At 47.9% G+C, this 22,588-nt stretch overlaps 1 protein-coding gene across 9 annotated transcripts in view; it reads left to right on the top strand.

Annotated features, from left to right (window-relative positions):
- The window catches only part of CASK (calcium/calmodulin dependent serine protein kinase), a 344,451-nt gene extending 339,602 nt beyond the window's left edge, over positions 1 to 4,849 (top strand). For all 9 annotated transcript variants that reach the window (XM_026513322.4, XM_044389369.3, XM_026513329.4 and 6 more), the window contains 2 exons: positions 466 to 549; positions 3,493 to 4,849. In XM_026513322.4, the coding sequence (XP_026369107.1) occupies positions 466 to 549; positions 3,493 to 3,669 (261 nt within the window). In that variant the 3' untranslated portion in view covers positions 3,670 to 4,849. The remainder of the gene's footprint in view (positions 1 to 465; positions 550 to 3,492) is intronic.
- The last annotated feature ends 17,739 nt before the right edge of the window (positions 4,850 to 22,588 follow it).

Here is a 22,588-nt window from a genome sequence, read left to right as displayed (position 1 = left end):
GCCCCGGACCAGGTCTCCCGGCCCCCGGGCACTCTCGGCAGGGTGCATCAGGAGGCATCGGGAGTGGGATCAAAGCCTGGCAGTGACCGTGGCCGGGGTGTGCTGGCCCCATGCACCCCGGCGCGCATTTCCTCGCCCTTCCCGAGGCGGGCCACCATTCACAGCCAGGCTCAAATGAACGTGAACCAGTGTAGTCGCTGTTGGCTTTTCTGAAGAAAAGAAAGTCCGATTGATTCGGGAGATTCAGAAGAAACGTCCGGCTTGTCGCCTGTTACTTGCTGGTGGCTGTTGTCCATCCCTGGGAAGGAAAGGCGACCGAGGAGTTACTGAGACAGCTGGTAAACGTGCGACCGCCTTGCCAAATTTGAGCCCCAGGCCTGTCCAGCTGTGGGATTTCGTGCAGACTCGTGTGACAGCCACACCCGTTGGCCCTTGGTCTGAGTCTCCCGTGTGCTTCGTCCGCAGGCGCTGAAGGTCCTGAGAACCGCCGAGTTCGCGCCTTTTGTCGTTTTCATCGCTGCGCCCACCATCACTCCGGGTCTCAACGAGGTAAGGCTCGCGCAGCCCGTGGTCCGGGGCCACGGCCGTGGGCGCTCCGGCCCAGAGCCCCGTCTCCGCCAGTCCGCCGACAGAGGGGGGGCGGTGGCTGGCCAGGCCCGCTGCCTCCTGACGGGCACCCCGTAGGAAAGGCGCCACCCCCAGGCCTGCTTTGCCGGGAGAGAGCTCTAAGGAAGCCAGGACCTGGCCCAAGGGTCCCGAGGGCGCCTCTGGAGGGGGACCCACGCAGGTCCCCGGAGATGACTCAACCCAGAAACGAGCTCTGTCCCCTCTTGGGCCAGCTCAGCGGCCCAGAGATGGTGCCCCCCCAGCGTTGGCGTCACCCTGTAGCACCCGGATGACTCCGAGGGCCTTCGTGGCAGGGCGGACGCTCAGGGCGTTCCGGTGTGTCTGGTAAGTGCAGCAGTGTCCAGCTGCCCTAGGCTCCCCCTTAAGAGGAGACTCCTGCGCGGTTATCCGTGGCTTGGGCTGGGCCCACGCGCCCGCAGAGGGCTCTTGGCTCTGTTCGGCGATCACCTGCCGAAACCCACCGAAGCTAGTGACACTACAATCAGGGCTTGGGAATCGCGCCTTGTGTACGTGTGAGGAAGTCAGTCTTTACACGCCCAGGTTACTCATCTCTTCAGTCGTTCTTCTGTGTCCTTCCGTTTGCAAAAGGCGTACCCCCTGTGAGCTCTGCCTCCCCGCCTTCGGTAGCACACCAGCAGGCCCGAAGCCCCGTATCGTGCTAAGCGCTTTTCCTTTGGGTACCATGTATTTTTCTTGAATTATCATCTTTGCTTTCTTCGTTTTTGTTTTTGCCTATTCTCCTGCCCTTTTACTAATTTTCCATAGCTGCCAAAATGGTGCAGAAAATTGCCCGTAAGTACCAGCTTGGAGGTGATGAAATACAGCCTCGTTTTCTTTCCTAGATTTAGACTGTAGACGCTCTCTTCCCATAAAGCCTAGCTCTTGCTGTTAGAATAGAGGCATTTTGTTTCCCGGAGTTGAACCCTGCGCGTGCGTGAGGCAAGCCAGCAGACCGGCTGTGGCCGAGGAGGAACCCCACAAATAGAGCTTCATCTCGTACGGGCCTTAAGAGGGTAGCTTTCTGTTCCTGGAAAGAGAGCTCCCTTTAAAAACTGAGGCCGTCAGCCCTAAATGTCCTTGCGCATTTCCATCAGCCCGGCTCCCGCAGCGAATCGTAAACTGTGCTAGCGCTTGCTGCAGGCCTGACCGTGTCTCCGTGGATCCCCTAGCCCGACAGCGACGTGCCAGGAACGCACCTCCGCAGACGGCAGGGCGCACTCCTGGCCTCGGGCGAACGAGTGCCTCCCAAAATGGGGCTTTTGCGTTGTCTGTCACAAAGTAAAGCCACAGTGAAAATACTGTGCTTCTTAGGCGCCAGCAGAAAGCGTGGTGACAGGACCTTCGAAGGTGGCGATTAACAGAGGTCGCATCTGCGCGGTAGTCGCCAACAGCCAACGTCCCAGCACACCTAACATCCCGGTAGAAGGCGACAAAACACGAGGACGCTCCTCCCAGAGCGTCCCGAAAGAGTAGACGGAGCCCCCAGCCTCCCTGCTGTCCGTCCGCCCCCAGCACGGTGCCACGGTGGGCTCGGGTGACCTCACTCTCGGTCCCTCTCCAGGGAGCTGCAGCCACAGACGGGCTCCTCAGGAAGGGTTTCTCCCAAACAACGGGTGGGCCGCAGAGACGGGCCTCACCGTGGCTCCCAGGTCCCGAAGGCACCGCACCCTTTAGTTTTTCCGAAGGCGCGCCTGGGGCACCACGCGCCTCCGTGTCCTAGTAGCGTAGCTTCCGTCTGGATGATGGATTTAACGCGCCTCAGAGCCTGTCCGGCCCGTATTAGCCAAGTGCTTGTTCTTTTAAGGAACACCTAGTAAGCACTTACTGTGTACACGGTGCAGCGCCCAGTGCTGGGCACAGCGAGGACGGAGCACACAGGACAAGCTGACGCTCTAATTGGGGGGAGAGATGCGAATCAGATAAGCGGGTACGAATTGCTCTAGACCTGTACACCCGGCCCGACCCCTCACCCACCTGGTGCTGGGGGAGAAGGGGGGCGGTTGACTTTGAGTTCTCTGGCCTCATGTTTGAGTTTGTCCACTGAAGGTTCAGTGTAACAGTATCTGCCCCGCGAAGATCCAGAGGCCGACTTTCGGGTGGCCCTTAAGGATCCCAGGCTTGAAAGAACTAACGTGAGACTCGTGTGACCAACGAGGGGCCCCGCGGGGCCGCCCTCCAAATCCGCAGCAAGCCGGCCGAGCAGAGGAAGGCCCTTTCCGGAGGCAGGGCCCCCGAGAGTTGAGTAGCTGCTGCTTCGCCAGCGTCCCCCCCCCCCCAGTCCTCCTGCCCGCTGCCCTGCGTCCGGCCTAGGCCGCCTGACGTGGTCGCTGAGAAATGGCCTCATTTCTTCCATTATTTGTAACATCCAAAAAGCTTTTGCCTCTGGCATCCGCCGCTGTTGAGTGCGGCCCATTAGATGTAACTGAATTCCTGGAACACTTTGGATCTCGAAGTAGAAAAGGGGAAAATACAACTTAATTTGGCCAGAGGCGGCGGCTTCTTGATGCAAACGCACCGGGGCTCCGGGTGGAGCTGCAGGGCGGAGCTGCAGGGAGCCGGGCGCTCTGTGCCCGAGGGCCTGGTCTCTCTGGCCCTGGGGGTGGGGGGCGGCACGCAGCTCCTGTTGCAGGGGGAGCCGGCGGGCTGCAGGCTGTTCCTCGGTAACCTGGGGCCCGTTGTCACCTCGGTCACGAAGCGGACCTGGCCTCAGTGGCCAGATGCAGCACATCAAGGTCTGGCCTTGACCGTGTCTGCCCCTGGAAAGAGCCGAAATGTGGGAAGAGAGTGAATCCGGCTGACTTCTGTCTCCTTTGCTCCTCCCTTCCTCCCCCCCCCCACCCCGCCCTCCATCCCCTCACTCTGCAGGATGAGTCTCTCCAGCGCCTGCAGAAGGAGTCCGATATCCTGCAGAGAACATACGCACACTACTTCGATCTCACAATTATCAACAATGAAATTGATGAAACAATCAGACACCTGGAGGAAGCCGTTGAGCTCGTGTGCACAGCCCCGCAGTGGGTCCCGGTCTCCTGGGTCTATTAAGCCTCTCCCCAGTATCTGACGCCCACCCCGGAGCCACCTCATCCGTGGAAAAGCCTCTTTGTTATCGGCCTTGTGTCAGCAGGTCATGGTCCCTAGAGACTACCTAGTTGTAGTGTGACCTCCCATTTATAATTATTGTCATGTCCGAATAGATAGGAGGAGAAAAACAATTACACACTAATTTAAAGAGACAGTATCTTTTTTAATCAGTTCTCCTAAACTTTAATAAAATGTATCTTTAAATGTATGTATTATTCAATCCTTTGGAATGTTATATTTTTGGAAATCATAGCTTTTTATTTCCAAGGCCCCTAAAAACTGCACAAAATAGATGCTGCTTTCTATAATCTATTTTAATAAACAATGATTCTGTTACCTTGACTGGGGGTGGAACACTACATTCTTTTTAGAGTCTGATTTTATGGATTGGAATATCTTTCTTTCCTTTATTTATTTGAAATAATCAGTCTAGTGATTACAAAACAGTCATAAATTTTTAAAGGCCTTTTTTCTTTTTTTTTTTAGACTAGTATTTTTTTTTAAGTCCTTTATGTAACATCCAGATAATGTGATACTGTCTCTTTGAAGCACCCTGTAAACCTTTTAGAGATTTGAAGTTGGGTCTTGACTCTTAATGCATGTGGACAGTCGCGAGCGTTTATGCTGTCGGTGTGTCTGTGTTGGACAAAACAATCTGTAATCTACAGCAAAGTACATTCCGTTCACGGGGCACACCCAGGGGAATAAGAATAAAATGCTATTATGACTAAGTTGTAAACCTATGCACATCCCTTGCATTTCGGGCAACTTTATAAAAGAAAACTGATTTTTATTAATAATAATCATGTAGTGAAATGTGTTTGTAATTTTGTCTCAATTTAATTTGTTGTAAGGTGGGAGGGGGAGTTGCTGGTTTCACCATTTCAGATCTGTGTTGTCTGAGAGTATTAACGTTTTAATTAAGCAAAGAAATGAGGATTTTTAATATGTATGTAATTGTTTTAAAGCACCCATTTTAAGAGAATATACTGTGCAATGAAGAAACCAGTTTAGGCATTTGCTATAAACTGAATTATTCCAAAAGAATAATCTATAACAGCCCTGTAAATTCCTTTAAAATGATAACAGGACAGTTTGACCAATTTTTTTTTAAATATACTTCCTTTTATGTGTTCAATAATTAAATGCCTTTGGGTCCTTCATTTCATTATAGATTTGTTCAGGTTTACAAGCCGATGATCTTTTAGATTTTATAATTCGTTAGATGCTCACTGAACCACGGAAGGCCCAGGCGTGACCGTCAGTTGGCAGGACAACACCGTTCTCTGCCGGAGCACAGCTCGGACGGCGTCTGGCTCCCAGAGCGCAGTGCGCCCGAGGGCCGCCCGTGTGCTGGAGGCCATCTGTGGTTGCTCCTTCCTCTTGCTGTCTCCCTTGGCACAGGCGAATCATCTGTCCTTGTTTAGAGACATTAACCATCTCATCGTCGTTCCACGAGGTCCCGTTCTTCCAACCCAGGAGATGCAGGCTGGGGTTTTCCGACTCTTGGCCAGAGGTCAGTGGAAGATTCTTCAGGAGAGTGTCAGGGTGTGAAGTGGTTCTGGTAACCTGGGATCCTTGAGAAAATACCATCCTGGTCGCTTCTTGTCGGTTAGATGGCCTCATCGCTTTGTGCCTTGGCAGGGTGCGCGGGGCGCATTGTCTTGAAGGACCGCGCACAGAAGGCAGTTGTAGACCTTGTCAGGTGTCCCCCTCCTGTCTCACCAGCCCTTCTTAAACGGTGGTTTTTTTCCCCCTCTCTGATGTTGTCCCTTGTCAGTGACGGATGAGTTTGCAACTTAGCAGGTGTTGAGTGCCCGGCTTCTGTTGAGGCCCCACAGCAGGGGGACCAAACGCCAAGCCAGAGACACCCTGGATGGAGAAGGGCAACCCCAAGGGTTGTCTGGAGCTGTGCTAGGATTGGTTCAAATCTAACCAACACCAAGGCCAGGCAGTCATTCCCGTGATGGTACTGGCCACAATCCGGGCTCTTCTCGGTGTGAAAGTGCCCGCTCTACCTCTCTTCCAATGAAGCACAAAGAAAAATACAGCTAACACACGGGGAACGCCAGCTCCCTCCCTCTGCTAGAAACGCCCACAGCCCCTCTCAGGCCCTCGGAGGCCACATCTCTCTGAAGCCACGCTGACAGAGCTGGGCGAAGCAGAGAGCAAAGCAATGCCAGTTTCAAAGTCTGCGGCCCCAGGATTGAGAAGCACTTAGCGCTCGTCCTCTCCTCGATCGGAGGCGCCCGGGCAGGCGCTGCTCTTGCCGCTGTGCGGATGGCAAAACCCCTGCACCCAGAGCTCACTCTGGCCAAACTTCTCAAAGAGGTCATCCGCTCCACTCGCACAGGCCCTTCTCGAAAGCAATGTCTTTATGACCCACCAGGAAATACTTAAATTCAGAGTCATTTCCGTACAAAACTGCCGTTGCTACATTACAATCATCCACTAAGCAGCCAGAGAAAGTACTAAAAAGCTTCTTCACTGCTTCCGTTCCATCAGCAGAACCATCCCCCCCCCCATTTTAAAGACCAGAGCAAATGATTACAATTATTAAATCTTATCACTGGTCAATTGAGCCATATTCCGGAGGGTTCCCACCCAGCCCCACCCCCCACAGCCAAAACGGGGTGTTTTTAATATGCGGAATCATTGGTTAAGGAGAAGTGTCCTGATTTTCTTTAATAAGGTACGTGCAGCGTATTCCATTTTAACACTAAAAAGAAAATGTCACTCAATTCAATTCATCTGGACGTTTTCCCAGTGTCAAGATAATATGGTAGCTTTTTAAAACGCAATTAAATGTATCTCCTGTCAGATGAAGCGGTTTAAAATATTTGCTCAGAGAAGAAAAGAAATGGGTGACCTACTTCTTGCTATTTGCATTCAGAAGGCCTCTTCTGAGCCCATCCTGCTGGTGGCAGGTGACCTCAAGAGCCCGCCCTGCACGAAGGACCCAGCGGGTGCATCTCTTCCCCGCATCCAGCCCCATGTCGCCGCCGGGGCAGCCGGCTGGCTGTGGCCTCGATGGCCCCGTGATCTTGTGAAAGCTTCTGGTCTCATTACTGCAGAGGAGAGTTCTCGTTGCTTTTCAAAGCACTCGTAGTTACCTGTTCATTAAGGCTTCGAGTTCATTCCTTGAAAAAGTTTAGTGGAGCCACCCTGGCGGGGGGGGGGGGGGGAACGGGACAGCGGCGATGCCCAGAGTGGACGCTGCCCCTTAGGGACAGGGAGCCAGAAAGCAAACTCCCATCTCCCACCGATGTGCTGTCCTTTTGTTCATTCCAGGTCCATCTCTTGGGACTAAGAGAACGTGCTGCCAACGCTAGCAAGAGGATTTTCTCATTAATGAGTTCTATTTATAACACCTCCCACGCAGCCCCCCTTGGAAAGGGAAGGCCCCTGGCAATCAGCATTCCAAAAGGAGCCGCTTACGGGCCCCCACCCTCCTCCTCCTCCTCGCTTCCTATCATTAAACAGACGTGTGTGTTGGGGGCAGTTTGTTTTTCCAGAACTGAACACAGCTTCCCAATTCCATCCTCTTCACAAGGGCTGAAGATGCGGAGGCTGATTACGGCCTGTCTAAAGGTCCCTGAGCACCTTTCTCTTGCCCGCGCCTCTAATTCTCCTCTTGGAAAGGCTTCTGCTCCTTGATGCAGCTTGCAGAAGGGCTACGAGCTTCCCTCGCGCATCGTTTCAGTTGGTAGAACGCTTCCTTTTCTTACCCCTTCAGAAGTAAGGTTTTCCTCTCCATTTGCCGTCTGCGGTTAAGGGACGGTGCCCATCCGGCGTCTACTGCTCCATTGGCTTGGCCGCCGCTCCCTCATCGCTTTGCCTTAAACGTGGAGTTCTCGGAAGCCTCGGGTCCTCGGGCTTCGTGGGGGAAGCGCGTCCAGGGAGCGGGAGGCAGGCCGACCAAGGGCATGTTCGCTGGTCCCCACCCCTTTCATCCGCTCCTTTCTCTGCCGCTCTCGGGCCGCGGAAGGTGGGCAGACCCAGCCCGCAGGGGGTGGGGGGGACGGCCCCGCCATCTCTAGGACAGGCCCCGCCAGTCTTAGCCCTTCGGAGGCAGAGAAAATCCAGAGTGCCCCCCCACCTCTCACCTGACCCTCCATCAACTCTCTTGAACCTGTGCAAATGGACTGAGCAAAAGAAAATGGAAAGTGACGTTTGTCACCACACCGGAGTCCTCGTTTCTGGCCCCAAGCACAACTCCGTACCGAGGTGTGCTCGGAGAGCCGGGGTGCGGTCCCTCCTCTCGGGCCCGCGGCCAAGGCAACGTGCCCCCACGCCAGACAGGCCTGGGGCTGACCGGCTCAGGGCGCAGGGAGTTCCGCCTGGGAGCAGAAAGGGGCGCTCCTCCTCAGTGGGGGGCCCCGCCTATCGTTTTCATTTTGAAGAGACCAAGAACTGGGGGAACGGACTTCCAGTCTCAGCTGTGTCCTGGAATGACGCCTGGGCGGGCGGGGGGCGGGGGGGGGAGGGAGAGGGGAGAGCCAGTGGCCTGACCCACGCGGGGGCCACGCCACCCTCACGTGCCGAGGCCGCGGCACCGTGTTCAATATCAGTGCGGGTGTGTCGCCCTTCAAACTCAGTTCTGGGGTTGTTCTGCATAAAGTTTTGCCAACGTGTTCTTTTTTCTGTATGTATAATTGCCTTTTTATAAAAGGTTTTGAAGTATTGTCTCAGTGATAAAAAGAGAGCGATGTTAACAGTTGTTGTATATTTCACCATTTCCGGTTGTAAGTATTTGCAGGGTACAGCAAAGCCTTAGCGCACAAGAGCATTCGTGCAGGAGGGGTCCTTCAACACCCAGGAGGTGAGGGGATCGGAAAGGTTCGGATTCTCTGTAAATGTCCCGCTTTTCTTTCTGTGTGTATCTATTTACATGCCTTAGCACACGCCCTCCCGCCCTGATCCCTCTGCCCTGTCGCCGGAGCCACCAGAGACCGCTGGCGCGCTGCCAGTTACAGTACAGCTCGATGGAACCCTCATCGGTTATCTCTTGTGTGACAGGGGAGGAAGAGAAACTCCATAGTATTCTTTGTAGAATATACATACCTGTAGGATGCTGTGTAATGGGAAACCATAGAATTGGGCTTTTGTCATTTCAAAGTTGGAGAAATGTATGAATAAAATGTATAAAACACGAAAAGGCACTTGTCTCCTCAGATCGCAGGCCACACAGCTGGGGGGGAGGGGGGGCAGACCACAGGAGGATTAGAGGGACAAGGAGTTCCTCTCCAGGCTTCAGCCTCACAGACCTTCCCACAAATGCGCCGCAGAAGGGGACATCTTGGGTGGGGGGGATGGGGGAGGGGACGGGGGGGGCAGAGAGCAACCTCCCCCCTCTCTCGGCGGAGCACATCCCTGGCTCGGGGTTCACCCTGGCGGTCACGGTCTTCAGCACAGCGGGCACAGACTGCATCCTGAGAGCAGTTCAACTTTACTTGCTCGCACTTGGGTGCCGATTTAAAATAGCTTCGGGTTTAAAAAAAGAGGAAAAAAAAAATCCAAGTGTGACAGCTCCCAGAAATAGAAGTCTAAATGGATCGGGGCGGCGTAGGCGCCCAGCATGGAAAGCACGTCTCTTGTTTGGAGGTCTGCCTTGAAAGCCTCAGGAGGAAGCCTGCTGCCCTTGGTGTGGGCCGCTTTGCTTGGGTCTCGGGCTGGAGTCTGGGATACGGCCCCTCGCGTGTCTCAGTGACCTACTCTCCACCCTCCTTTCCCCAGGCTCTGCCCCAGCGCAGAACCCTGGTGGCTTCGGACAGCCACACTTGCTGTGTCCAAACACGCACCCCTCCAGAAACAGCCTGGGCCGAATGTGCTCGCGTGGCTCGTGTCAAAGAAACGTAAACTAGCAATGACTGCTTTTCTCAAGAAAACGTTCCCCTACCAAAGAAACAGATCGAAGAATCTAGATCACAGTCAGATACAAGAGGTTGAGCCCCTGGCCTTTCGATTCAGGGAAATCCCCAGTCACCTTTCTTCAGACGGCTCAGCTCGACGCACAGAGGACCAAAAGCCTAACACGAGCACTAAGCTGATTTTCTGTACTTCGTGGCACTGAAAACACATCGAACGTGTCAATATTTAGCCGACAGAAATGAACAGAAACACGTATTTCTGTGTTTTCCCCAGTTTACTGTAATATGATAAGCAGAATAAGTGACACCAGGCATCATTCCATGAACGACTGCAGCGGGGGGGGGGGGGTGCAAAAACAATGCGACCGAACCCGATGCAGGGTAGTAGACGGTGGCCTTGAAGTGACCTTGAACAGCCTGAGGGTAGCAAGCCCCCTGAAGGACAGTGTAGTAGTACAAGCCAGCAACCCAGGCACGGGCGAGGGCTGCTCCAGGAGAGAATGTTCCAAAAGGTGGCATGGGACTTTCTTTCTCGAAGAATGAGCACCCAAGGCACGGGCCTGCAGACGAAATCCCATGCTCAGGGCAGTGGGGGGCTCCTACACCCGCAGTGTGCACCTGCTTTCCACACCCCATCTTAACCTTTCAGGGAGGGGCGCCCAGGAACAGTTTGGCCACAGACGTATCCTTGGGTTTGATCACGAAAAGCTTCCAGCTCCTGCCATTTGCCCTCTTCCCGTTTCCGGGGCCACTTTATCCAAACCCCCCCCCCCCATGGCTAATGGCTGTGCAGAGAGTCTGCTCCCTTCTGCCACCAGAGCGGCCAGTGAATGGCTTGAGGGGGGAGCGCCTGCTGGGGCCTCCCAGGTGGCTCCAGGCCCTCGCCCTCGAGATGTGAAACTAAGGCCAGAGACAGGGAAATCGAGACCGTGCACGATGCTGGTGGTAAAGGCTCAGCCACACAAATCAACAGCTTACCACACAACTTCCCCTAGAACCTTCTGGGGTGATGGAAATGTTCTATTTCTTCTTTGGGGTGGTGGTTACAGGGGTATATACAATCGTCAAAACACAGCAAACTGAGCACCTATGATCTGTGCCCTGTACTGTACATAAGCTCCACCGTGCTTACGAAAAGAAACGTGAAAACCCGTATGATCATTTCACAGCTGCCAGAAAGACATCGGACAAAATTCAACACCCGCTTCTACTTTAAAACCAAAAGCCCTTAAAAATAAGACCGAAAGTAGCCTTGGCAGATAAAGCATAGCTGTTGCAACCCACAAGCAACACAGTCTGCCTACAAGTGACACAATAAAGGCCTTAAAATTGCCATCAGCGTTCACATCACCTAAACGGCACACGCTCCGCAGAGAACGATTAGAAAATACGGATCAACCAGCAGGAGACACGCCACAAGATCCTGCCGCTCAGAGACAACCGGCGCTAACCCTTCCGTGTGTCCCTGTCATACGACAATACGTACGCGTACTTGTATCTGTGCCTTTCAACGCAGTGAGGGGTCATACTCCACACGCTGCTCCCCCGCTCATGTCGTAGGTCCTCCTGCCTCCGTGACTATGTAAGTGCTTCCAAAGCACTGCTCAGAACAAAGAAGTAGAAACGGAGGAAAAGAGGAGACAAAAGTGGCCATATTTGCTAATAACATCATCGTAGACCTTGAAATGACAAAGAGGACAAGTGGCCATCCATTCAAGTTAATAAAGAACAAATACAGAGACAGAGAACTCAGTAGTAGTCTCACGCAGCAGGGACAAAGTCAGAAAACGCTAATGGTAGGGACGTCTGGGTGGCTCAGTCGGTTAAGCGTCTGCCTTCAGCTCGGGTCATGATCCCGGGGTCCTGTGATCGAGCCCCGCATCAGGCTCCTGCTCAGCGGGGAGTCTGCTTCTCCCTCTGCCACTGTGATCTCTCTTGCTTTCACTCTCTCTCAAATAAATAAATAAAATCTTTAAAAAAAAAAAAAGCAAGAAAACACAAATGGTAAAAGGATGCCATTCTCAATTGCAACAATACATGGGATGTATATGAAAATAAAACAAAGCTGCACTGAGGAAAAAAAGTACCCGATTCTTGATTTCGGCTCAGGTCATGATCTCAGGGTCGGGAGATCAAGCACCATGCCGGGCTCCGTGCTAAGGGGGTAGTCTGAGATTCTCTCTCTCTCTCTCTCTCTCTCCTTCTGCCCCTCCACTCCCTCAATCCCGCTCTCTTAAAAAAATAAAAATAAAAAAATAAAAAGGCTGCACTGAGAATGTAAAAGACTTGAATAAACAAAGAAAAATATTCTTTTTTTTTTTTTTAAAGATTTATTTATTTATTTGACAGAGACAGCCAGCGAGAGAGGGAACACAAGCAGGGGGAGTGGGAGAGGAAGAAGCAGGCTCCCAGCGGAGGAGCCTGATGTGGGACTCGATCCCGGAATGCCAGGATCACGCCCTGAGCCGAAGGCAGACGCTTTAACGACTGCGCTACCCAGGCGCCCCCAAGAAAAATATTCTTGGATGGAAGAACTAAATATTTCAATGTCATCAGGTTTTTCCAAATTAATGTGTAAGTTTAATATAACACCAAATCAAAATCCAATCATTTTTTGACCTTTACAAAATGATTATTCATTGAGAAGAAGAGTGACTTTTTATTGTAATTTTAATCAAAGGAAATACTAAGGAAACAAGAGTAAATGAAGGGTGAGTAGCCCTTCCAGATTTTAATCTATTCTAAGGCTAAGACAACTAAGACATCACACACCAAAATGAGTTTCAAAGAGCTCAACATAAAAATGAAATGACAGGAAATGAAAATAACAGAAGTAATCAGTAAAACTCTAGAAGAGAGTAACTTTTTATGTTTATACAAGAGAAAGAAGTCACAAAGCAAATAAAAGATTTGATCTCATTAAAACATACATTTTTAGGGGCGCCCGGGTGGCACAGCGGTTAAGCGTCTGCCTTCGGCTCAGGGCGTGATCCCGGCATTATGGGATCGAGCCCCACATCAGGCTCCTCCGCTATGAGCCTGCTTCTTCCTCTCCCACTCCCCCTGCTTGCGTTCCCTCTCTCGCTGGCTGTCTCTCTCTGTCAAATAAATAAATAAAATCTTTAAAAAATGAAAAATAAAAAAAATAAAACATACATTTTTATATGAAAAAGTTGTAGACCACAAACTCAGAAAGACATTTTGTAATAAACAGGACATACAAAGAGTTTAAGTAAGTTCATTATACAACAAACTGGTTAAAAATACTAACATCCCAGTATATAACAAAGGACATGAACACTTAACCAACAGTAGGTAAAACTATTAAAAAAAAAAAAAAACACTGGGGGGCCGGGGTGACAGTCAGTTGAGTGACCAACTCCTGGTTTCAGCTCTGGTCATGATCTCAGGGTTGTGGGATCAAGACCTGAGTCGGGCTCTGCACTCGGTGTGGAGTCTGCTTGAGATTCTCTCTCCCTCTCCTTCTGCCCCCCCTGCTCGTGAGCTCTCTCTCTCTCCCCAAAATAAATAAAATCTTTTTAATTTTTTTAAGATTTTATATATTTGAGAGAGAAAGTGCATGATCAGTGGGGGCAGAAGGAGAGGGAGAAGCAGATTCCCTGCTGAGCAGGGAGCCTGACATGGGGTTCAGTCCCAGGACCCCAGGATCATGACCTGAGCCAAACGCAGACATTTAACTGACTGAGCCACCCAGGCACCCGTAAAATAAATAAAATCTGTAATTGAAAAAAAAAGCAAACATTGAAAAATATCTCAATGATCAACTGAATACAAGTTAAAAAATCTTTTAACTCTTGAGATGTTAAATGCGTGCTTAACTACTTAAAAACAAAAGAGGTTATATTTACCTATCAGATTTAAAAAATACAATACCCGAAGCTAGTGTGTGTGTTGATGAAACTAGCATTTCCAGCCATTGCTCCCAGCACTGCAAATAATGTAGTGACATTTACCAAGACCCGTATAAATTAGATCTTTTTCAAACTATTACATTTCTCTGTACCAGTTTTCATAAAAGAATCTAATAAAGGCAATCGGTGACATTTACTGAGTGGTTACTCTGCTGTTCCAAGCACTGAGTGCTTTGACCACCTTACCGTACAGCCCCCTTCCTCAGGCGTCTGAGAGCTCTTCATCGCAAAGAAATATCACCAAACACCGGTGGGACGATGAAGGCAGGACAATAAGTGAATTTTTCTTTATTTTACAATTTTACTTGATGGATAATTTCTTAACGTCTCTCACACTCATTCCCTTGCTCCCTTAGCTCTGGGGATGTCTGGGGCAACGTGCCGGGGACAACCCCATGACTCAGGCGCCATGTCTACACACGGTGCTCCTCCCGCACCGCACCCCCACCCCTGCGCGGAGTTTTTCCCGTGGGTAAAGTATGGGGAAGCACGCCCATCTGGCAGGCTGCTCGCAACATTAAGCGAGGAGAGCACGCAACCGCCGGAAACCTCCTTGGCCACCTCCTTCCTGCCTGAAAGCCCTGCACGTGAGCCTTCCGGACCCTCACTCCACCGACGCCTACGACATACTCCTGGGGCTCCTCCGCCATCTTGGTGGAATACAGACTAGCGTTCCATGGTTTTCACCACGTGTACACGACGGCCCGCGTAAGGATTACAGCTCTCGTGGCTCGAGTGAAGCTCGGGTAGTTGGAATCTATTTACAGGTTTTAAAGTGAATCAACTGAGCCAGAGCTGAGCATTTTACAGATGGCTGCCTGCTGGGCCCCCATCAGGGGACACGGCCGGGCAGCGGCCGAAGGCTAGCAAGCACTGGGGTCTGACGCCAGCAGCCCTCCAAACCCACACTCACCCTCTGCCTGGGCCCTGGTGGCCACCGTCAGGCCCTGATTCCTAAAGGCGGCCTTCTCCAGCCGACAGGCACACCTGGACGGGGAGGGTCACGTAGCAGCAAAGAGGGGGGAAAGAGGCAGCACCCAGTCAAAGGACACCTCATAGCAGGGCACGAAATTCACCAAGCATAATTCATTCCCCTAATAAGCACTTTGGATTCCTGCCTGAGCGCTCAAGCCACCGGCTTCAGCTCACTGGGCGACATGGGTCATCTGTCTGAAACAAACTACAACGGAAGAGTCGTAGCAGGCTGCAAAGAATAAACATCTTAAGCAGAGAGTTGCCCGACCAGAAAGTAAAGCATATTAGAGAGCTTACCTGAAATAATAATGGCAGTGTGCAGAGACAGACAGACAGACAGACACAAGGAATGAAACAGAGATCTCAGATCCACAAGTATGTAAAAAATTTGAGTATGACCAAGACAGGACTTCGATAGAGTGGTGAAATCACAGACTATTCTACTCAATTATCCATGTGGCAAAATTTAAGTTAGACTCCCTATCTCGTCATACATGAACAACATGTTTGATGGCGAAATGACCTGTGGGAAGCAAATCTTTAAACTATAATACTATATTGGGGCGCTTGGCTGGCTCAGTCGGTTAAGTATCAGATTCTTGATTTCGGCTCAGGTCATGATCTCAGGGTCCAGGGATTGAGCCCTGTGTGAGGCTCTGCGTCCCTCTCCCACCTGTTCCCTCCCCCTCTGCCCCTCCTCCCGTACTCGTGATCGTGTGCACACACGCACTCTCTAAAATAATAAAATCATTTTAAAATAAAATATACTATATATAAATATGTATAATATTTTAGACATATGTGTGTATGTAATAAAGTATTTTAGGACCTCAGGTTAAGGAAGGATTTCTTAAAACTCAAAATGTCTTAACCATGAAAGAAAAGGATTGATGAAGTTGAATGAATTTAAATTAAAAACTAAAACGTCTGCCTACAGAAGACATTATCATAAACAACCTAAAAAGATAAGCTTCAAACCTGGAAACGATGTCTGGCACATATAACTGTCAAAAAATTAGCATCCATAATTTATAAGGAACTTCTAAAAAATCACTTCTAAAAGGGAATAAATGCGCAAAGATATGAACCGGCAATCCACAGAAGATAAAATCTGAATGGCTTTTCTTGAAACTCACAAATAATCAGGAAAAACACAAAGTAAAATCTTAGTAAGGGATTCCATATTCCACTAATAGCAGACTACGTAATCTGCACCAACCCCCATGCTTAAGACAACTAAAATAGCTGATTGAAATACTTAAAATGTATCTGTTTGGAGATTTTAGCAAACTAGCAAAATAATGCAGAATTAGGGGGCCAGGATTTGGGAGAAAACAGACCCCCAACGGAGTGAGCATTTAGGGGCACTTTTCCTCTGGAGACATTTGTCCACTCCAGAGGAACAGGCCAAGAGGCCAAGTAGCACTTGTGACAGCTTCCGGGGGCGGGGGGGGGACTAGAGTCAGGGCATGTCTGGGGGAGGCGTGGAGGGGCTAGTGAACTCCCCTCACTTTTGGAGGGGCCCCTGAAAGTGTGCCTCCTTGGAGTAAGTGTGAACCCCTCCCAGATGCTCACACTGACTGCGCAGCTTCCAAACTTCCCAAGCCCGTACATCTGACTGAGGGGATCCCACACTGCTTGTGCCCGTGCGCCTTGCCCAAGAAAATGTCCATCATCTCTAGATGAAGTTATCATCCTCGGCCTCGAGTATTCTTACAAATTAGCACATACAGCGTCTGACGACAAAAAATAGCTAGGCACGTGAGGAGAAAAATTGGTAAATAGATGGATACCCACCATGGGAGGGCAGATCCCCACTGCATTTGGCTTTCAAACCAGGGGGGGTGGTGAGAGGAAACCGAGTCCCCATCCTTAAAGAGACAGCGCAGAAGCATCAGGGTGCAAAACGCCTGAGGTATTCGAGAAGACTGATTTGCTGATCGCGGATGGTGCACGGAGAGGCAGGGACCTCTAGGAGACTTCTCCAAGAACAAGAGAGCTGGCGGGTGCCATTTCTCTCCCCTCCCCCAGGCCTCAGGAGCTGGACTCCTGCAGGAAGCAGTGCAAATGCTCCCCACCTGTCCTGCTAACACCGCACGCTCTCCGTACCCTCCCTGCGTTCTCTTGCACGCTTGCCCCCACCCCACCCCACCCCACCCCACCAAGAGTCCCTCCAGAGTGGCTCCTGTCACCTCTCATCCTACAAGCAGCCCCTGACAGTGACCAGGGTCCCTCTCAGGGGACAATGCAGGGAAGGCGCCCTGCAGGTCAGCGTGACTGCAGTTCCGGCACATAGACTGAAGGCATGTACCCACTCTAACCCAGCTCAAGCCCCAGGCTGGCCCGCTAACACCACATGGACCAAACCCTGCCCACAATCGGCAGAGAGCACCACTACCACCGACCACACTGAAGGCATAAGTGGCTCAGCCACAACAGCAGGGCGCATGCAACGTACATAAGAGACACCCCTGAAGTGCCTGGTTCTGGTGAACAGAAAACATTGCCCTGCAGGCCACTATACAACCTCTTCTTCATAAGGCCACTACTTTCAAGAGCAAGAGATGTAGCTGACTTTCCTAACACATAGAGACAGACGCTGAGAGTTAGACAAAAGGAGGAGACAGAAGAATATGTCCCCAATAAAAGAACAGGACAAAACCACAACCAAAGGGCCAAATGAAACAGACATAAGCAGCATGCCTGATAAAGAATTCAAAGAAATGGTCATAAAGATACTCACGGGACTTGAGAAAAGAGTGGAGGATCTCAGTGAGGCCCTCAACAAAGAGATAGAAAACAGAAAAAAAGAACCAGAGATGAAGAACTCAATAACTAAAATTTAAAATACACTAGAGGGAATTAATAGTGGATTAGAGGAGGCAGAAGACGGATCAGCGACCTGGAGGACAGAGTGATGGAAAGCAACCGAGCTGAAGAGCAAAAATAAAAAACAATAAACAATGAGACTAGATGATGTCAGCGACATCATCAAGCATAACAACATGCACATTATATGGACCTCAAAAGGAGGAGAGCGAGAAAAGGGGGCAGAACATGTATTTGAAGAAACAACAGCTGAAAACTCCCCTAATCTGGAGAAAAAAAAAAAACAGACATCCAGATCCAGGAGGGGGGGGGCCAACAAGATAAACCCGAGGAGGTCCACAGCAAGACACATAATAATTAAAATGGCAAAAAAGTAGTGATAGAGAATGTTTAAAGCAACAAAACAAAGAAAACAGTTGTATACTAGGAAACCCTCACAAGGATGTCAGCTGATTTTTCAGCAGAAACTCTGCAGGCCACAAGAAAGTGGCATGATTTACTCAAATTACTGGAAGGAAAAAACCTGTAATCGGCAATACTCTATCCAGCAAGGTTATCATTCAGAATAGGAGAGATAAAGAGTTTCCCAAACAAAAGTTAAAGAACTTCATCAGCACTAAGCCAGCCTTACAAGAAATGTTAAAGAGAATCCTCTGAGGGGTGTCTGGGTGGCTCAGTCAGTTAAGCATCTACCTTCAGCTCAGGTCATGATCCCAGGGTCCTGGGATAGAGCCCTGCATCGGGCTCCCTGCTCAGCAGAGAATCTGCTTCTCCCTCTCCCTCTGCCCCCACTCTGCTCGGGCTCTCACTCCCTCACTCTCTCTCTCTCTCTCTAATAAATTAATAAAATCTATAAATAAATAAATCTATAAATAGGATCAATCAATCAATCAATCAACAAAATCCTCTGAGTGGAAAGAAAAGACCATAAGGATGAGTAAGAAAATTAGGAAAGGAAAAAATCTCACAGGTAAATACAAACATAATAAAAGTAGCAAGTTAATCACATAAAACCAGTACATAGATTAACACACCAAAGCAGTAAAATTAATTATATCTATAAAAATTAGTCAAGGGATTCACAAACTAAAAGGATGTAAATACGACATCATATATGACGTGGGAAACAAAGGCAGAAGAAAAATTATTAAATTTCCTTACTACCTACAGCCCATTGACAAGTCCTTGAAACAGGCAGAGTGACATTCCTCCAGGGACTCAACTGCCTCAATGTTAATACTTTTCTAAGGGCAAAAGGCAATCCTAGCCTGAGCACCCCCACCGCCACCACCACCAGGATCCTGTAAGTCCATTTTAACGTATAAAAATTCCTTTGGAAACTTTCTTTATCTCTAAACTCTCCCAAGATACGTGTTGGCAGTCATCCCCCAAGCATACGGCCCACCGATATACATCTGAAGGGTCTCATGACTAAGGTTTTATTAGACGGTAATAAATGACCTTTTCCCAACAACAGCTAGCCCTCTCAAGGTCCTGGAAACCTTGCTTCCAAAATTCCTTAGAGACCTACGCTATCCCTAACCCCCTCCCAACTTGCAAGTATATAACCGGCCATTCATCACGACCCCGGTGCAGCCCTTTCTGCCCACGGGTCCTGTTCCCGCTGCTTTAATAAAAATCACCTTTTTGCACAAAAGACGTCTTAAGAATTCTTTCTTGGCCATCGGCTTCAAACCCTAACATTGTCTTTCCTACATTAATATACACAAAATGTAGCAAGAGAGAGTAAAAATTAAGCACTTTTAGAATGGGTTCGAACTTAAGTGATCACCAACTTAACATAAGCCGCTACAAGAACAGGTTGTTATATACAAACCTAACGGTAACCACAAATCAAAAACCTATCAGAGATACAGAAAAAATAAAGGAGGAGAAATCCAAGTACATCACTAAGGAAAGCCATCATACCACAAGGGAAGAGAGGACCACAAGAAAAGAACAGAGAAGAACTGCGAAAACAACCACAAAACAAGTAAGAAAATGGCAGTAAGGACATACCCATCAATAATTACTTTGAATGTAAATGGACTAAATGCTCCAATGAAAAGACATAGGATATCAGAATGGAAAGAAGCAGGACTGATATATATGCTGCCTCCAAAAGACTCACTTGAGACCTAAACACATACAGATTGCAGTGAAGGAATGAAAAAGCACTTATCCTGCAAATGGAAGAAAAAAGAAAGCTGGGGTAGCAATACTTATATCAGACAAAATAGACTGTAAAACAAAGATTTAACAAGAGACAAAGAAAGACACTACATAATCATAAAGGGCACAATCCAACGGGAAGATGTACCAAGTTGTAAATACGTATGCACCCAACATGGGAGCACCCAAAAGTAATTACCAGCAGACATTAAGGAAGAACTCGATAGTAAGACAATAATAACAGTAAGGGACTTTACCACCCCACCTACATCAATGGACAAATCATCCTGATAGAAAATCAGCAAGGAAAGGGTGGCTTTGAATGACACATTGGACCAGATGGATCTAACAGATATATTCAGAACATTCCATCCAAAAACAGCAAAATACACATTCTTTGCAAGGGCACATGGAACATGTTTCAGAATAGATCACGTATTGGGCCACAAAACAAGTCTCAACAAATTCCAAAAGACTGAAGTTACATCATGCATCTTTTCCAACCATAACACTATGGAACCAGAAATCAACCGCAAGAAAAAAACCTGGAAAGAACACAAATACATGGAGGTTAAACAACACGCTATTCGACGTTGCATGGGTCAACCGAGACATCAAAAAGGAAATTAAAAAATACAAGGAGACAAATGAGAATAAAAACACAATGGTCTAAAATCCTTGGAATGCAGCAAAAGCTGTTCTAAAAGGGAAGAATAGGGGCGCCTGGGTGGCTCAGTCAGTTAAGCATCCACCTTCTGCTCAGGTCACACCACCAGGGTCTTGGGATCGAGCCCCACGTCAGGCTCCTTGCTCAGCAGGGAGTCTGCCTCTCCCTCTCCTCCCTGCTCATGCTCTCTCTCGCTATCTCTCTCTCTCAAATAAAATATTTCAAAAAGTAATATAAAAAATAAAAATAAATAAACAAAAGGGAAGATTATAGCAGTACAGGCCTACCTCAAGAAGCAAGAAAATCTCAGACAACCTAGAGCTAGAAAAAAGAACAAACAAAACCCAAAGTCACCAGAAGGACAGAAATAATAAAGACTGGAGCAGAAATAAATTAGAGACTTAAAAAAAAAACCCGCAATAGAACAGATCACTGAAACCAGGAGCTGGTTCTTTGAAAAGGTCAATAAAATGATAAACCTTTAGCCAGACTCATGACAAAGGGAGAGCGAGAGAAAACACTAAAATCAGAAGCGGAGGAGAAATAACCAACGCCACAAAAATACAAAAGATGACAAGAACATTATGAAAATTTATATGCCATCAAATGGGACAACCTAAGAGAAATGGATAAATTCTGAGAAACATATAACCTTCCAAAACTGAATCAGGAACAAATACGACATTTGAATAGACCAATTACCAGCAACGAAATGGAATCAGTAATTAAAAAAAAAAAAAACTCCCAAGAAAAGAAAATCCAGAATCATATGGCTTCACAGGTGAATTCTACCAAAAATTAAAAAAGAGTTAATACCTATTCTTCTCAAAGTACTCAAATAAATAAATAAAAAGAAGGAAGAAATTCAAATTTCATTCTACAAGGTCAGCATTACCCTGATACCAAAACCAGATAAAGACACTAAAGGCCAGTATCTCTGATGAACCTGGATGCAAAAATCCTCAACAAAATACTAGCAAACCGAATTAAACAATACATTTTTTAAAAATCATTCACCATAATCAAGTGAGATTCATTCCAGGGATGTAAGGGTGGTTCGATATTTGCAAATCAATTGAGACACATCATATTAACAAGAGAAAGGATAAAAAATATATATGATCATTTCAACAGATGCAGAAAAAGCATCTGACAAAGTACAATATCCATTCATGATTAAAAACTCTTAACAAAGTAGGTATAGAGGGAACATACCTCAACGTAATAAGGGCCATATATGAAAAACCCACAGCTAATTTTATACTCAATAGTGACAACCTGAGAGCTTTTCCTAAAGATAAGTAACAAGACAGGGATGCCCACTCTCATCCTTTTATTCAACATAGTACTGGAACCCCTAACCACGGCAATCAGACAACATAAAGAAATAAAAAATATCCGAGTAAAATTCTCACTATATGCAGATGACATGATCCTCCATATAGAAAGCCCTAAAGACTCCACCAAAAAAAGTTACTAGAACTGATAAAAAATTCAGTCAAGTCACAGGATACAAAATCAATGTACAGAAATCTGTTGCGTTCCTATACACTAATAATGAAGCAGCAGAAAGTGAAATCAAGGAAACAATTTCATGTACAATTGCACCAAAAACAATAAAATATCTAGGAATAAACTTAACCAAAGAGGTGAAAGACCTGTACTCTGAAAACTATAAAACACAAATGAAAGAAATTAAAGAGGACACAAAGAAATGTAAAGACATTCCATATTCATGGGTTGGAAGAACAAATATTGTTAAAATGTCTATACTACCTAAAGCAATCTACATATTTAGTGCAATCCCTACCAAAATACTTACAGCATTTTTCACAGAATTAGAATAAACAATCCTAGAATTTGTATGGATTCACAAAAGACCTCACATAGCAAAAGCCCTCTTGAAAAAGAAAAGCAAGGGGCACCTGGGTGGCTCAGTCAGTAGAGCACGTGACTCTTGATCTTGGGGTTGTAAGCTCCAGCCCCACAATAGGTGTAGAGATTACTTAGAAATAAAATCTTGGGGCACCTGGGTGGCTCAGTCAGTTGGGCATCCAACTCTCGATTTTGGCTTGGGTCATGATCTCAGGATCATGGGATCAAGCCCCACATCAGGTTCCACACTGAGGATGAAGCCTGCTTGAGATTCTCTCTCCCTCTCCCTTTGCCCCTCCCCTGCTCACACACACATGCATGCACACTGTAAATAAATTAATTAAATTAAATCTTAAAAAAAAAGAAAAGAAAAAGGAAGTATCACAAAACTGGAGGTATCAAATTCCAGATTTCAAATTATATTACAAAGTGGTAGTAATTAAAACGTTATGTTACTGGCATTCAAATATCCACATAGATGAATGGAATGGAATGGAATGGAATGGAATGGAATGGAATAGAATAGAATAGAATAGAATAGAATAGAATAGAATAGAAAA

This window comes from Ursus arctos, chromosome X (genome assembly GCF_023065955.2).
Source record: "Ursus arctos isolate Adak ecotype North America chromosome X, UrsArc2.0, whole genome shotgun sequence".
NCBI lineage: Eukaryota > Metazoa > Chordata > Mammalia > Carnivora > Ursidae > Ursus > Ursus arctos.
The sequence above is the reverse complement of the archived record's forward strand: the minus strand, read 5'-3'. Positions and strand labels throughout refer to the sequence as shown.